The 12,709-nt window shown below is 37.1% G+C and overlaps 3 protein-coding genes across 3 annotated transcripts; 2 read left to right on the forward strand and 1 right to left on the reverse strand.

The window, feature by feature from the left end:
* Positions 1 to 402: 402 nt before the first annotated feature.
* Positions 403 to 1,175, reverse strand: LOC114185971 (trypsin inhibitor A-like). The gene has a single exon (XM_028073961.1). It carries the CDS (start codon positions 1,130 to 1,132, stop codon positions 536 to 538), a length of 597 nt encoding a protein of 198 aa, XP_027929762.1. The 5' UTR covers positions 1,133 to 1,175; the 3' UTR covers positions 403 to 535.
* Positions 1,176 to 6,257: 5,082 nt separating this feature from the next.
* LOC114184423 lies at positions 6,258 to 9,437 on the forward strand. Its single transcript, XM_028071733.1, has one exon. It carries the CDS (start codon positions 6,258 to 6,260, stop codon positions 9,435 to 9,437), a length of 3,180 nt encoding a protein of 1,059 aa, XP_027927534.1.
* A 611-nt stretch (positions 9,438 to 10,048) lies between these two features.
* LOC114184424 lies at positions 10,049 to 11,352 on the forward strand. Its single transcript, XM_028071734.1, has 4 exons — positions 10,049 to 10,087; positions 10,169 to 10,405; positions 10,480 to 11,142; positions 11,227 to 11,352. The coding sequence occupies exons 1-4, from the start codon at positions 10,049 to 10,051 to the stop codon at positions 11,350 to 11,352; spliced, it is 1,065 nt and encodes a 354-aa protein (XP_027927535.1).
* The last annotated feature ends 1,357 nt before the right edge of the window (positions 11,353 to 12,709 follow it).

Genomic DNA, 12,709 nt, shown 5'->3' on the forward strand with positions numbered 1-12,709 from the left:
TAATTAAAATAAAATTACATTAATAGTTGTTAGGTCAGATTTTAATTAATATCACACTTAACTGTGTACTTTTGTAAAATTTCGTGTATATTAACTATCCTTAACCGGTGTCTATGGACACCCTTTAACAAGACCCATACATTTAATAGCAGTGTTAAGACGTATCCATTTGAGTTTTAATTGATTGGGACGAAGAAAACGAGTTGTCATTTCTCATTTTAAACACTGCTTTCTCTGTTGAACAGAGGGACGACAATACGCGAGGAACTATATAGACCCGTTCGCAGATTTGTAAAACAAAGCATGGCATTCCCTACCTCAATTAAAAAGAAGACTTTAATCAGACCATTGGCTTTAGAGCGAAAGGGTGAAATTAAAACAAATTCTATGGACTTAGAAATATGAACAAGTTAAAAAAGCAGAGACATAAGTTCAGGATGTTTTATTTAGTCTGGCATTTATTTATTTATTACACCCAAAGCATAAACACTTCTCTCACAAGGAGGAAAGTGCGGGATTTTTGGTGCACAGTTGTTCATTTAGATGCAGCAGATGAGGATGGAAGTTGCTCAAGAACAAACTCGTATGGGTGTTTCTGATTGACAGCCAAAAGCCTGTTCTTTGCTTCATCCTCAACAATCGCAACATTACCGCAGAGGCTGCTGCCAAGTGTACAGAACAAAAGCTTAAAGGTATTGTCTCGGACTCTGTGAATAGAGAAGGAACCTGGGAGTGTATGTGGGTAGCCTCTAACTTTAACGAGGGTTCCTTCAGGCAGACCCGGAACAGCGGTCCACTCAAGAGGGGATTCATCGTTAGGAATTAATTCGAAGCTAATGGACACTGGAGAGCCGTTAGGGATAAATAAGGATTTGAATGGGGACGTAATGGTCAATGGAAGCCCTGGATCGACCTCGATGAGAGATTGCACAACACTGAGTGGGGTAGTTTCGTTTCCAGTTTTGGTTCGTCGAATTCCACCGGCTACTGTAAATGGCGGCAAAATAAAGAATCTGCCACCATTTCTAACGATGTTACCATGCAAGTCCGTGACAGGTTGAGCAGTGGTTGAAGGAGGGTTGAAGGTTAGGACTGAAAGAAGGAAGAGAGCTAAAATGGTTGTACTCGCCATTTCGCTATGGAACAAATTAAGTCTTTTCTCTTCTTTGTTGAGTTGAGTTAACTTGTGAGAAGAAGCGAAGATGGGAAAACCCATTTATAGACCTACGATGGTGGTAAGGTGAACATATTTTATTGATTGAAATAATTAAAAAATCCTAAGACTTTTAAGCATGTGAAAAAGATGAAAAAAAGAAATAATAGTTATATTTAAATATATGTTTCGATTTTCTGTAAAATAAATTTATTAAGGTTTGGTTCTTTAAAAATAATTTATCTTTTATCTCTTTAAATTTTCAGTTATATTTATATAAAATGTCAAAATCTTTTTCTTTATTATTTACATAAAAAATTATTTCAAGATGAAATATCTATTTTAAATATTTAAATTTTATTATAAAAATGAATAAATAAGAAAGACTTATTTAAAATTTTTATTTTTTTGCTAAATATATCAATTTTGATATCAAACCAAAAACATTATTCATTTTCACAAACGATATTAATAAACAACATTTGACGGCTTTTAAATAGTAATTGTAACATCCCAAAAACTGGATAACCTCAGATTAATAAAACCTCACATACATGAATATTCAGAGACTATAGAGTTTAGAGTATGAAGATACATAGTACACCAAACATACCCATTTTACATGAAAAGAGGCCCCACATGGCCTAAAACAAAGTACACTAGTGAAATAGTAGTTTTAGGTCTTGTACAGACAAGAGAATCATAACTAGTCAACTTCTTCAGCGATGGGCTCCATAGTGAGCCCAATACCCGTCCGTAACCATCAAGCTGCAGCATCCCTATTATTGATGATCATCGCAAAGGAGAAAAACCACACACAAACATACAAGCAAGCAGAAGGGTAAGCTAGTGCACAAGATTTTTACATCATAACACTCAACATCCAATCACATAGTCAAGCATAAATAACGAAAAACCACACATGAGGTACCAAACCATTTAAAACTCCAATACTAGACTATCCGGATACGCATAATGAGGCACCACCACGAGATAGTGGAATTATGTCCTAGCAGTGAGGCATCACCATGAGGCCTTCGCAGAATTACATCCTTACTTTAGGCACTACCACATGGCCTTCGTGAAATTACGTCCTGGCCTTGAGGCACCACCACACTACCCTCGTGGAATTACGTCCTCCCGTTGAGGCACCACTATGAACTCTCACCTCGAGGTTCATGGAATTAAGTCCAATAGATGAGGCACCACCATGGACTCCCCCTAGGAGGGCCCATGGAATTACATCCACTGGGTGGGGCACCACCATGAGCTCTCACTACAAGAGTCATGGAATTACGTCCTACTCACACTTTGTACATGTTTCACCAACTAATCAGAAAGTTCCTATAATACCGACATCATGCATAAGCAACAAATCATACATCTCATGCTTCCCAATTCATACAACAAGCAACCATATCAGTGGGCCATTCACACCATAGAACAAAAATTGCCCCAGTCTCGCTCAGGCTAGAAGACCTCGCTCAAGCGAGAGATCCTCTCGCTCAAGCGAGCCCCTCCTCGCCTAGGCGAGAGCTCGAGCAATAGAATAGTGGCCCCTGCGGATTCTCGCTCAGGCGAGATCACGCCTCGCTCAAAATAAAAGTCAGTCGCCTGAGCGATAGTTTGCGCAGAAAAGCTTGGGCGAGCCTTTGCTAGTCTCGTGTAGGCGAGACACGCTCGCTTGGGCGAGAAAAACAGTGCTCACCACTGTTCACTCACGAAAACGCAGAACAAAAAAAAATCATACTTTCACCAATATCAGACAATCAAACCACGAGCATACTTCAAGCATATGATTCAAACTCAGAAAGCATACCAAAAATGCAAATAACTATAAACCCTAACTTCCCTTACCTGGAAATAGCTAGAGAAAAGGTTCGACTTCAACAGCAGGGACACAATAGTTCCAAGAACAGATGAACGAGCTGGAACAGAAAAACAGAGCGAGTTTTAAAACATCTCACAACGAACCCTAGCTAGAAACACGAACATACGAACTGAAAAAGGGATGTAGGAGTGGTAGAACACTTACACGAATCAAGAAGATGGGACATGGCTCACTGGATCGAGATTGGGGTTAAACCCTTGCAGAGCTCTGGGGAAGGAGATATGGGCTTGACGGCTGCGATTTCTGTAGAGTGAAGTGAATGGGTGAGACTAGGGCATATTAAGTCTGAATCCCCTTTTTGGGCCAGCCCTTAGGCCCAATCGATTGGGGCAACCCTTAAAATAAAAGGCAGAAAATAAATAGGTCTTACAGTAATGCTTTGGCATGACCATGACTTGCATGTAATGAATAATTTTGAAGAAAATAAAGTTTTATTTGCTTTATTTTGGTTGGTATTGTTTTTTATATATATTTTGGATTAAGTTGATAAGATCTAAACTTTTGAATACACATATAATAAGATTGTCTTTAGTTTGGTCTAACATTACTAAATGGTGTGATATTATTTTTGATAATATACTCTTTGAACCTTGAGAAATGAGGAACATGGTTAACTTAACAATTTATGTTTTAATTCATGTTTCCGAGTTAAATGGAATTTCTTATAATTAATAAGAATCTACGTCTTACTTCTAAAGTTGTTCATGCTTAGAATGATAATTCTTAGTCTTTGTCATTTTCTTAACAAACCATTCCAGATTTGGAAACCATTCAAAATTTGATTCTCACACACTTGATGTTTCTAATTGAACCTTGGATGGTTGTGGTACCCTTAATAAGAAAGTGGCTAGGAATTTCTTTCACGCTTCTCATTATTTATCTGATTGCAGAAGTTTGATTTGGAGGATTATACTCCTTTCGCAAAGATCTTGTTCTTTGGAAACTTTTACATCATAAAACTCCCTTAGATAAAGAAATTCAATTTAGAGGAAATAATATGTGCTCCATGTGTAGCCTCAACAAGTCTTTTGAGGTTCGGATATTGCAAGTAGCCCTTCTCTGAAACAAATTTGTGTAAAGTTATCATTTATATTCTTTGCAGGATATGAAAATTAGTTATGTTTGAACAGAGTCTAAATTTAGATTTTACCATACATATAATTTAATTACTGCTATATCAAAGGTTATAACTAATAGTCAGGACATGACGCTTTCTACTTAAGAGTGTTGCAACTTGACTTTGATACAAATTTTTCGATTAAGCATTTACCACTAGGTAAAAAGATGTAGTTCATAATAACACATGCATTATGATTCGATTGTGACTTGATTCACCTAACCTTTACTATGGGACAATCAATGAACCCAACAACAATTTCAGGATGTCAAGTAATTCTTCTAAAACAAAGTATGAGTAATAATCTTTTACTAACATTGTTATTTTTAATAATTACAACCACTATAACATTGAGAAGCTCTAAGAATAATATAATTGATTATACTAAGATCTAACTAATAACTTTGAAAGCTTTTTAAGCTTTTATTGTTATAATCGATTAGTAATTAGTGACTATGAGTGTGCTTAATTGATTAAAAGCACATATAACTGCTATAACTGTTATATAATTGACGTAGCAAGTGTTTTTCAAAAAATAGTTATTGTACTACACCTAGGCGGCTTAGCCCGACTATAGCCATAAGATTCGTCTACATAGCTGCCAAGGACGCAAATAATCACCATACGTATGCCGAGCAAATGAAAGTAACCAACCTAAACCACTATAACAGCAACCGGCCTAAGCCGTTAAAGAAGTAACCGACCTAAGCCGGTAACTTAAGGAAACTAAGCGAGAACTTGAAAAAATCTTAACATTACCAGCAAAACCCCTAAGGCCCGCGACAATCGAACTAAGTGACTTGGACTAAGGCCCAAGCCCACCTACCACTAACACAAAAAAGGCCTTTAACGTCACTCCAATAACGTCTGCCTAAAAAAAGCCCAACGTTAAAAATGCGCGGTGGCATTTTTGTAAATAATGAGACATTTTTAACGTCTGCCCGCTCCACGTTAGACGTTACTTAACGTCTGTTCAAAAACGCCCCGACGTCACTTAAAAAAGGACGTCGGCCCCCAGCTCGACAGACGTCAAGGGACGCCGGACCAGCGCGCGCCAGACGTCACTTAACGTCGGCCTCCCCCACCCCGGACGTCACTTAACGTCGGGCATAACACCCCCGACGTTAAGTTTTGCTTTATCTCTACGCGAAACGCAGAACCTTCGCGCTGTTCATCGTTTTCGCGAGAGTTCCCGCCGGCGACGCCATATCCGACCCCCTCCAGGTGAGTTTCGAAAGGTTTTGGCCATCAAACTTGTTAGGGTTTAATTATGGGTTGATTTTACGCGTTTTGAACCGATTATTTTCCGTTTTCATCCCCATTTGCAGCGTTTTGAGATTCGTCCCACTTGCTCTTCGTTCCCATTTGGCCAGCAGTGTGCGAAGACCCTAGACTTCCTCTCAAAGTTCGTCTTTCAATTAGAGGAGGTTAGTTTTTCATTGTATGTATATATTTGTTCATTGTATGTATAGAATTACTTGTATTAATTTATAAATGTCATTATAGTTTTAGTCTTAGACTATTTTTTTGTTAATTTTTTTGGCCTATTTTTATATTTTATTTAAAATTTTATAATAATATTTGTAAAATTAGTAAATAAAATTATATTTATTATTAGATATATGCATTTTAAATAATTCTCATTGCATTTTATTTTTGAATATTATTATTAGATATTATAGTATACAGTGAGCGAAACTTAGTTCCCGTTTGAGATTTAATACAAATGATTAAATTTTTAATCGTTTGTATTAAATCTTGAATTGTCCGATTGGACAGTTTGAAAAAATTATTTTTCATAATTTGCTACAATGTGTACATTGAAGTTTACGCATAAATTTCATAAAATTTCGATTGAGACTAATTTGTGTTGTTCTCTGGATGCATACTTGATTGTGATCATGATTAATCACTTTCATTTCGTGTACTTCAGAGACCAATGCGAAATGCTGTCGAAATTTTGTGAAATTTATGATGTTTGACTTATTTGTACATGTGTTAGCAAATTATGAAAAATAATTTTTTCGAATGGGTAGGGCCTCACCTTGTGAGAGTTAAAAGTTTGAGATTGATTGAGTTTTTTACGAACATATAGTATGGATCGAAGCTGGATGAATGAGCGTCGCATAAGTGAAGAGTATGAAAAGGGGGTTTCTGAGTTTTTGCAATATGTTCAAGAACACGCAATCTCAAGTAACGGGACATATTTTTGTCCTTGTGTTCGTTGTCTTAATCAAATACGTCATGACTTAGGAACAATGCGTGATCATCTATTCATCTTTGGTATAATGAGAAGTTATACACTTTGGACTTGGCATGGAGAAGTATTAGACAAGCCTACAACGTCACGAGGAACAGATTATGTAGATGACAGGATGAATGATCATTTAGAAGATATGGTACGTGATGTTGGGGAGGAGAATTTTGGAAAAGTTCATTTATATGATTCTCTTAAGTCCGATTCAGAGGAACAATTGTACCCAGGATGCACTAACTTTACGCGACTGTCAGCAACTTTGAAATTATTCAGTTTAAAAGCAAGGCATGGATGGACGGATACAAGTTTCACAGAATTGTTGGAGTTGTTAAAGGAGATGCTTCCAGAAAATAACACGTTACCTATCCGTAATTACGAAGCGAAGAAAGTTTTATGTCCAATGGGTTTGGAATATCAAAAGATACATGCATGCCCAAATGATTGTGTTTTATACAGAGACGAGTTTGCTTCACTGAAGGCGTGTCCAACATGTGGTTTATCGCGGTTTAAAAAGAAAATTGATGGAAATAGTGGCGATGAAGACAAAGATGGTCCACCTGCTAAGGTGATGTGGTACCTTCCTATAATTCCTAGATTCAAACGACTATTTTCCATTAAAGAAGATGCAAAAAACCTGAAATGGCACGTTGATGGAAGAAAGTGTGATAATCTTCTTCGACACCCAGCTGATTCTCCACAATGGAAGAAGATTGATGAAACATATCCAGAATTTGGTGCTGAGCCAAGAAACTTAAGACTTGGACTTGCTACAGATGGTATGAATCCTTATGGGAACTTAAGTAGCAAACATAGTTCGTGGCCAGTTTTGCTGATGATTTACAATTTATCTCCTTTGTTGTGCATGAAGAGGAAATATATGATGTTGTCTATGATGATATCGGGTCCTAGACAACCTGGAAATGACATTGATGTGTACCTAAAGCCGTTGATCGATGATTTGAAACTATTATGGGAAGAAGGTGTCGATGTGTATGATTCATATTCTGAAGAATTGTTTTGTTTGCGTGCAATGTTGTTTTGCACCATAAATGATTTTCCAGCATATGGAAACTTGAGCGGTTACAGTGTTAAAGGTCATTTTGCATGTCCCATTTGTGAAAAAAACACGAGTTATATTCAATTGAAGCACGGTCAGAAAACTGTGTATACAAGACATCGAAAGTTTCTTCCTCGAAATCATCCTTATCGTAGAATGAAAAAAGCATTTAATGGAAGTCCTGAGGATGAAGTTGTAGCGAGACCCCGCAATGGTGAAGAAATATACAACCAAGTGGAAAACATTGACATTGTGTTTGGGAAACATCCAAAGAAAAAGACCACGGAAAAAAGCATTTGGAAGAAACGATCAATCTTCTTTAATCTTCCATATTGGTGTAAACTTGATGTACGACATTGTATAGACGTGATGCACGTTGAAAAAAATGTATGTGATAGCGTCATCGGGACTTTACTAAATGTAAAAGGAAAGACTAAAGATGGAGTTAAAGCACGACAAGATTTGGCTGAAATGGGCATCCGTTCTGAGTTACATGCACAATCAATTGGAAGACGAACCTACCTGCCTCCAGCTTGTCACACTCTTTCTAGAAAAGAGAAGCAAATTTTTTGTGAGTGTTTAAGAAGTGTGAAGGTTCCCCAAGGTTACTCTTCAAATATTAGTAGCCTTGTTTCTATGCAAGATTTAAAGTTAGTCAGTTTAAAGTCTCACGATTGTCATGTGTTGATGCAACAACTTTTACCAGTAGCTTTTCGAGCCATCTTACCTACTTTTGTCAGAGGTATTCTAACACGTTTGTGTATGTTCTTCAATGCCATATGCAAGAAAGTTATTGACCCTCGAGTGTTAGACGATTTGGAAAATGAGGCCATTAGACTATTGTGTCAATTGGAAATGTATTTTCCACCTTCATTTTTCGATATCATGGTTCATTTGATAGTTCATCTTGTGAGGGAAATTCGATTATGTGGGCCAGTTTTCTTGAGATGGATGTACCCAGTGGAAAGATACATGAAGATCTTAAAGGGATATGTCAAGAATCAGTATCGACCAGAAGCTTCTATTATAGAGCGGTACATTGCAGAAGAAGCCATTGAATTCTGCTCAAGTTATATGCCAAGTTGTGAACCAATTGGAGTTCCTAAGACTAGACATGAAGGTAAATGTGAAGGTAAGGGTGTGCGTGGAGTGAAGATTCAAAGTGTTAGTAGAAAATTAGTTGATCAAGCCCATTTGTACATCTTAAACAACACTGTAGAGGTCATTCCTTACATAACGCAACACATTGATGAAACGAAATCAACACATCCACGAATGAGTGAAAAATGGGCACTTAATGAACATAACAAAACATTCTTATCATGGTTTAAGAAAAAGGTTTACGCGACTCCAAATGTTTCTGAAACTCTATTGAGGCTAGCTCGTGGACCGAACAATGATGTCATTACATATGGCGGGTACTACATAAACAATCATTGTTTTTATTCAAAGATGGAAGATGACAAAAGTAGAGTTCAAAATAGTGGGGTTACACTTCAAGCTGAATCTATACATTTTGCCAGTTCTAAGGACAAGAATCCAGTTACAGCATCCATGAGTTACTTTGGAATAATACACGAAATATGGGAAGTTGATTATGTGACTTTTAGAGTGCCAGTTTTCAAGTGTAAATGGGTTGATAGTAATTCGGGTGTTAGCACAGATGACTTTGGCTTTACTTTGGTGGATCTTAACAAGATGAGTGATACAAATGAACCATTTATTATGGCTAGTCAAGCAAGACAAATTTTTTATGTCATTGATCCAGCCAATCAGAAATTGTCAGTTGTATTGGAAGGAAGAAACATGCACGTAAATGATGATGAAGATTGTCTAGACATACTTGATACAACGTCTTTCTCATCAAGAACCATTCAAGACAGAGTTGATGATGTAACTGATGACATCCATGCTATTCGAAGTGATCACAATGAAGGCATATGGGAGAACACAATTTCTTGATAGGTGTTTATTTAATAATATTGTCACATTTACTTTTTTTTTTATTTTTCTTCCTGTTTTAATATAATAGAGGTTAATTGAGTATATTTTCATTGTTAACATTTCCTAATGATATGTTTCAGGTATGACAAGCTCCGGATCAGACCAGGAGGGACCTGGTAGATCTGTGACTCGGTTGCCGGATGTCACAAACCGACGAGAGAGGATGCCAGTCCACATTGATCCTCGATCGGGTGAACCCAGTGGCTCTTGGGAAAAAAAGTACCGTAGCTACATAGGAATGTTGGCCAAAACGAAAGTTTCTATTGCAATTGCATGTTGGGATGACGTCGCGGAGGTCGAGAAGAACCTTCTATGGCAGGATCTTGTGGTATGTTTACTTAAACCAACTATAGTATTTTTTTATGTTACTGTTAACATAACATATTTTATGTTTTAAACAGCACAAATTTGAGATTACTCCGAACACTGAGCGAATTAGAAAGAAAGTCTTATCTCACATAGCCACCAGATAGAGGGACTTCAAGGCAAGGCTCACACGTTTATATGTGTTTGGAGATAGACAACATGACACTCCTTGTGAGAAGTACAAAATCTCGGAGGAGGAGTGGATGCAATTTCGTGCATGTAGAGAGTCTGGAGACTGGCAGGTTTGTTTGTTAAATTTGTTTATAGTGACACTAGTCATACATTTCTGTATTCAAACTATTAAATAATGTTATGTGTGGCAGGAAACAAGGACAGCAGCCCAACAAAGACAAAGACTTAATGATACACCACATGTACTCTCTCGAGGTGGTTATGCATTATTGGAGAAAAAATTGAAAAAGTCGCGTGCACAGACTCTGGGACTTGAGTCCCCTGACCTAGTGGATGCAATTCCTAGGTACGAGATGTGGAAGGCTGCTCGGACTAAGTCCGATGGGCAAATGACATCACAATCAGCTCAAATCATATCTCAAAAAATAGTAAGTACAAATCTTATTTGACTATCATAGTTCATATGTTTCTCCTTTTGATTAAACTTTCTTTTGTGGTGTAGGATGAATTAATTGAGCAAGAGACTCAGGGTTCGTTTGTTGGCCATGGTCGGGACGATATACTCACAACGGCAATTGGAAGGCCAGAGCACCCAGGACGTGTGCGTGGTGTTGGAGGTGCCATTGGTCTTCGAGATTACTTTGGTCCTCCACAAAGAAGTAATGAATCGTTGAGTCAAGAGGCCTTGAGGAAGATGGAGCAACAAATGGAGGAAAGATTCAACCAACGCATGGGAATTATGGAGCAACGTTTTATGGAACAACTTCAACAGCAACAACAAATACAAAGAACACTTGAAGAAAAGCTTCAGTCCATGCAGCAACAGAACATGGAATTACCCACTCAAGCTCCAATAGGACAACGTGTGAGTACAAAAGGCTCATGCTCTGGTGTAGATCATACTGACTACACAAGTCAGTATGAGCTATTGGTTGATGAAGACCCCCCGCGCGTAGTGGCCATAGGACGACAACTTCAGGGTGGGGAGACTATCCATGGTGTTCCTCTATTGCCCCATCATGTGCGTGTGATGATTGATGAAGTTCGAGATCCCCATGCCCAAGTGCCTGTGCCAACTTCAGAAATCCAATTTGTTGGGGAAGCTTTAGGCACATTTATTGCTTGGCCTAAAGCATTGATCATGCCATACTTTAGCCCACCAAAGGTATTATGACATCATGTTTTTAGTAGTTCAATCTTACAATTTATAAAACTTTTAACGTCAAACCTTTCTAAATCTTTATTTCAGTCCACTCGTCCTGAAAAACAGCCGGTCCGACGTCCACGTGTTATACGTGAAGATGATGAAATGGCGGAAGCAGAAGATGATCCTCTAGGAAAGCTGCTTCTGAAATTACACAAGTTGAAAAGATGACCGGTAGAGCTAGAGTGGGAGTTAAGAGTATTTGGCCTCCATTGTCATGTCCCATTGTACATAAACCTGAATGATGCACTAGAGATCATTACAGGAGACAAGATGTTAAATATTTCAGTCATACAACTATGGTGCATGTAAGATTTTTTTTATTGTATTTCATATTTAAAGCAAGGAATTGGTACCTTTTAATATTATACCTAACTGTCTTCTTGTAGGTACATGGACAAAGTCATTGTGGACCAAGGTCGATCTTCCGTCTATGGATTCATTGAACCTCAAACAATTCAACCTTCGGGAAACTCACCTGACCAAATCAAACTTTATTTGCAAACATGGATGGTTGAGTCAAATAGAGAGATCTACTTTGCGCCATACATTGATTCGTAAGTGTTTTTGCTAATAATATTTTGTGAAGTATTATTAATTATTTTGGCTAAGTACTTGTGATTGATGGTAGGTATCATTGGCAACTTTGTCTCATCATTCCAAGACAATGCCTAGTTGTATGGTTTTGTTCATGCCATAGGAAGATTCCACCAGCTTTTAAAAACATGTTACAAGAGTAAGTATTATTTTTTTTCAATCCTAACCTATGTATCTACTTAGTTATAAAAACTTATATATGTTTTATGTTTCCAAAATTTCATTAGAATTGTGGGTAAACCTAGAGGCCAACAACTTAAAGTCATATATCCAAAGGTTAGAACTCATTCATTTTAAAGTTATTAATTTCTGTATGTCAACTTATGACTTTGATGTGTTTATTTTATTTGTAATGTTCAGTGTAACAAGCAAGAAGATTCATGGGAATGTGGATATTATGTCATGTCTTGGATAAGAACAATCATTCGAGCTGCAGTTAAAGATGAATGGATAGAGGTAATTATATATATCTTTCACATATTATAAATCATATCAAACTTTAAAGAATGATATTCATACATAATGAAATTGTATTACTTTTTTAGCGATTCAAGAATCCATCACCTCTACCAAATGACATTATCCACACACTAAGACAAGAATGGGCAGCATATCTATTGGAGAGATGGAGTTGATACCACATGAATTAGAACTCGTTTTAAAAACTTTATTGTACAAGAATTTCATGTTGAAACTTTTAGTTTGTTGTTATTTATATTAGTTTAGAATATATATTGAAACTTTAGTTCTATTATATATAACTGTAACTCTAAAATTGTGCTGAAAGTTTTATGAAATTGTTCTGGGAATTTTCTGATTTTCAGGTGTGTGGATATTGTAAAAACAGTCAAATTTTTTTAAAAAAATGGTGCAGTTTGACGTCTGGTGTGCCCTGACAGACGTAATTTAACGTCGGACTGTACCAGGGCCG

This window comes from Vigna unguiculata, chromosome 5 (genome assembly GCF_004118075.2).
Source record: "Vigna unguiculata cultivar IT97K-499-35 chromosome 5, ASM411807v1, whole genome shotgun sequence".
NCBI classification, from domain to species: Eukaryota; Viridiplantae; Streptophyta; class Magnoliopsida; order Fabales; family Fabaceae; genus Vigna; species Vigna unguiculata.

Coding starts and splice junctions, on each gene's coding strand:
- LOC114185971 (XM_028073961.1), bottom strand. CDS start 1,132: ATGGCGAGTACAACCATTTTAGCTCTCTTCCTTCTTTCAGTCCTAACC.
- LOC114184423 (XM_028071733.1), top strand. CDS start 6,258: ATGGATCGAAGCTGGATGAATGAGCGTCGCATAAGTGAAGAGTATGAA.
- LOC114184424 (XM_028071734.1), top strand. CDS start 10,049: ATGCAATTTCGTGCATGTAGAGAGTCTGGAGACTGGCAG. Junction 10,088..10,168: donor GAGAGTCTGGAGACTGGCAG/GTTTGTTTGTTA, acceptor TATGTGTGGCAG/GAAACAAGGACAGCAGCCCA. Junction 10,406..10,479: donor AAATCATATCTCAAAAAATA/GTAAGTACAAAT, acceptor TTTGTGGTGTAG/GATGAATTAATTGAGCAAGA.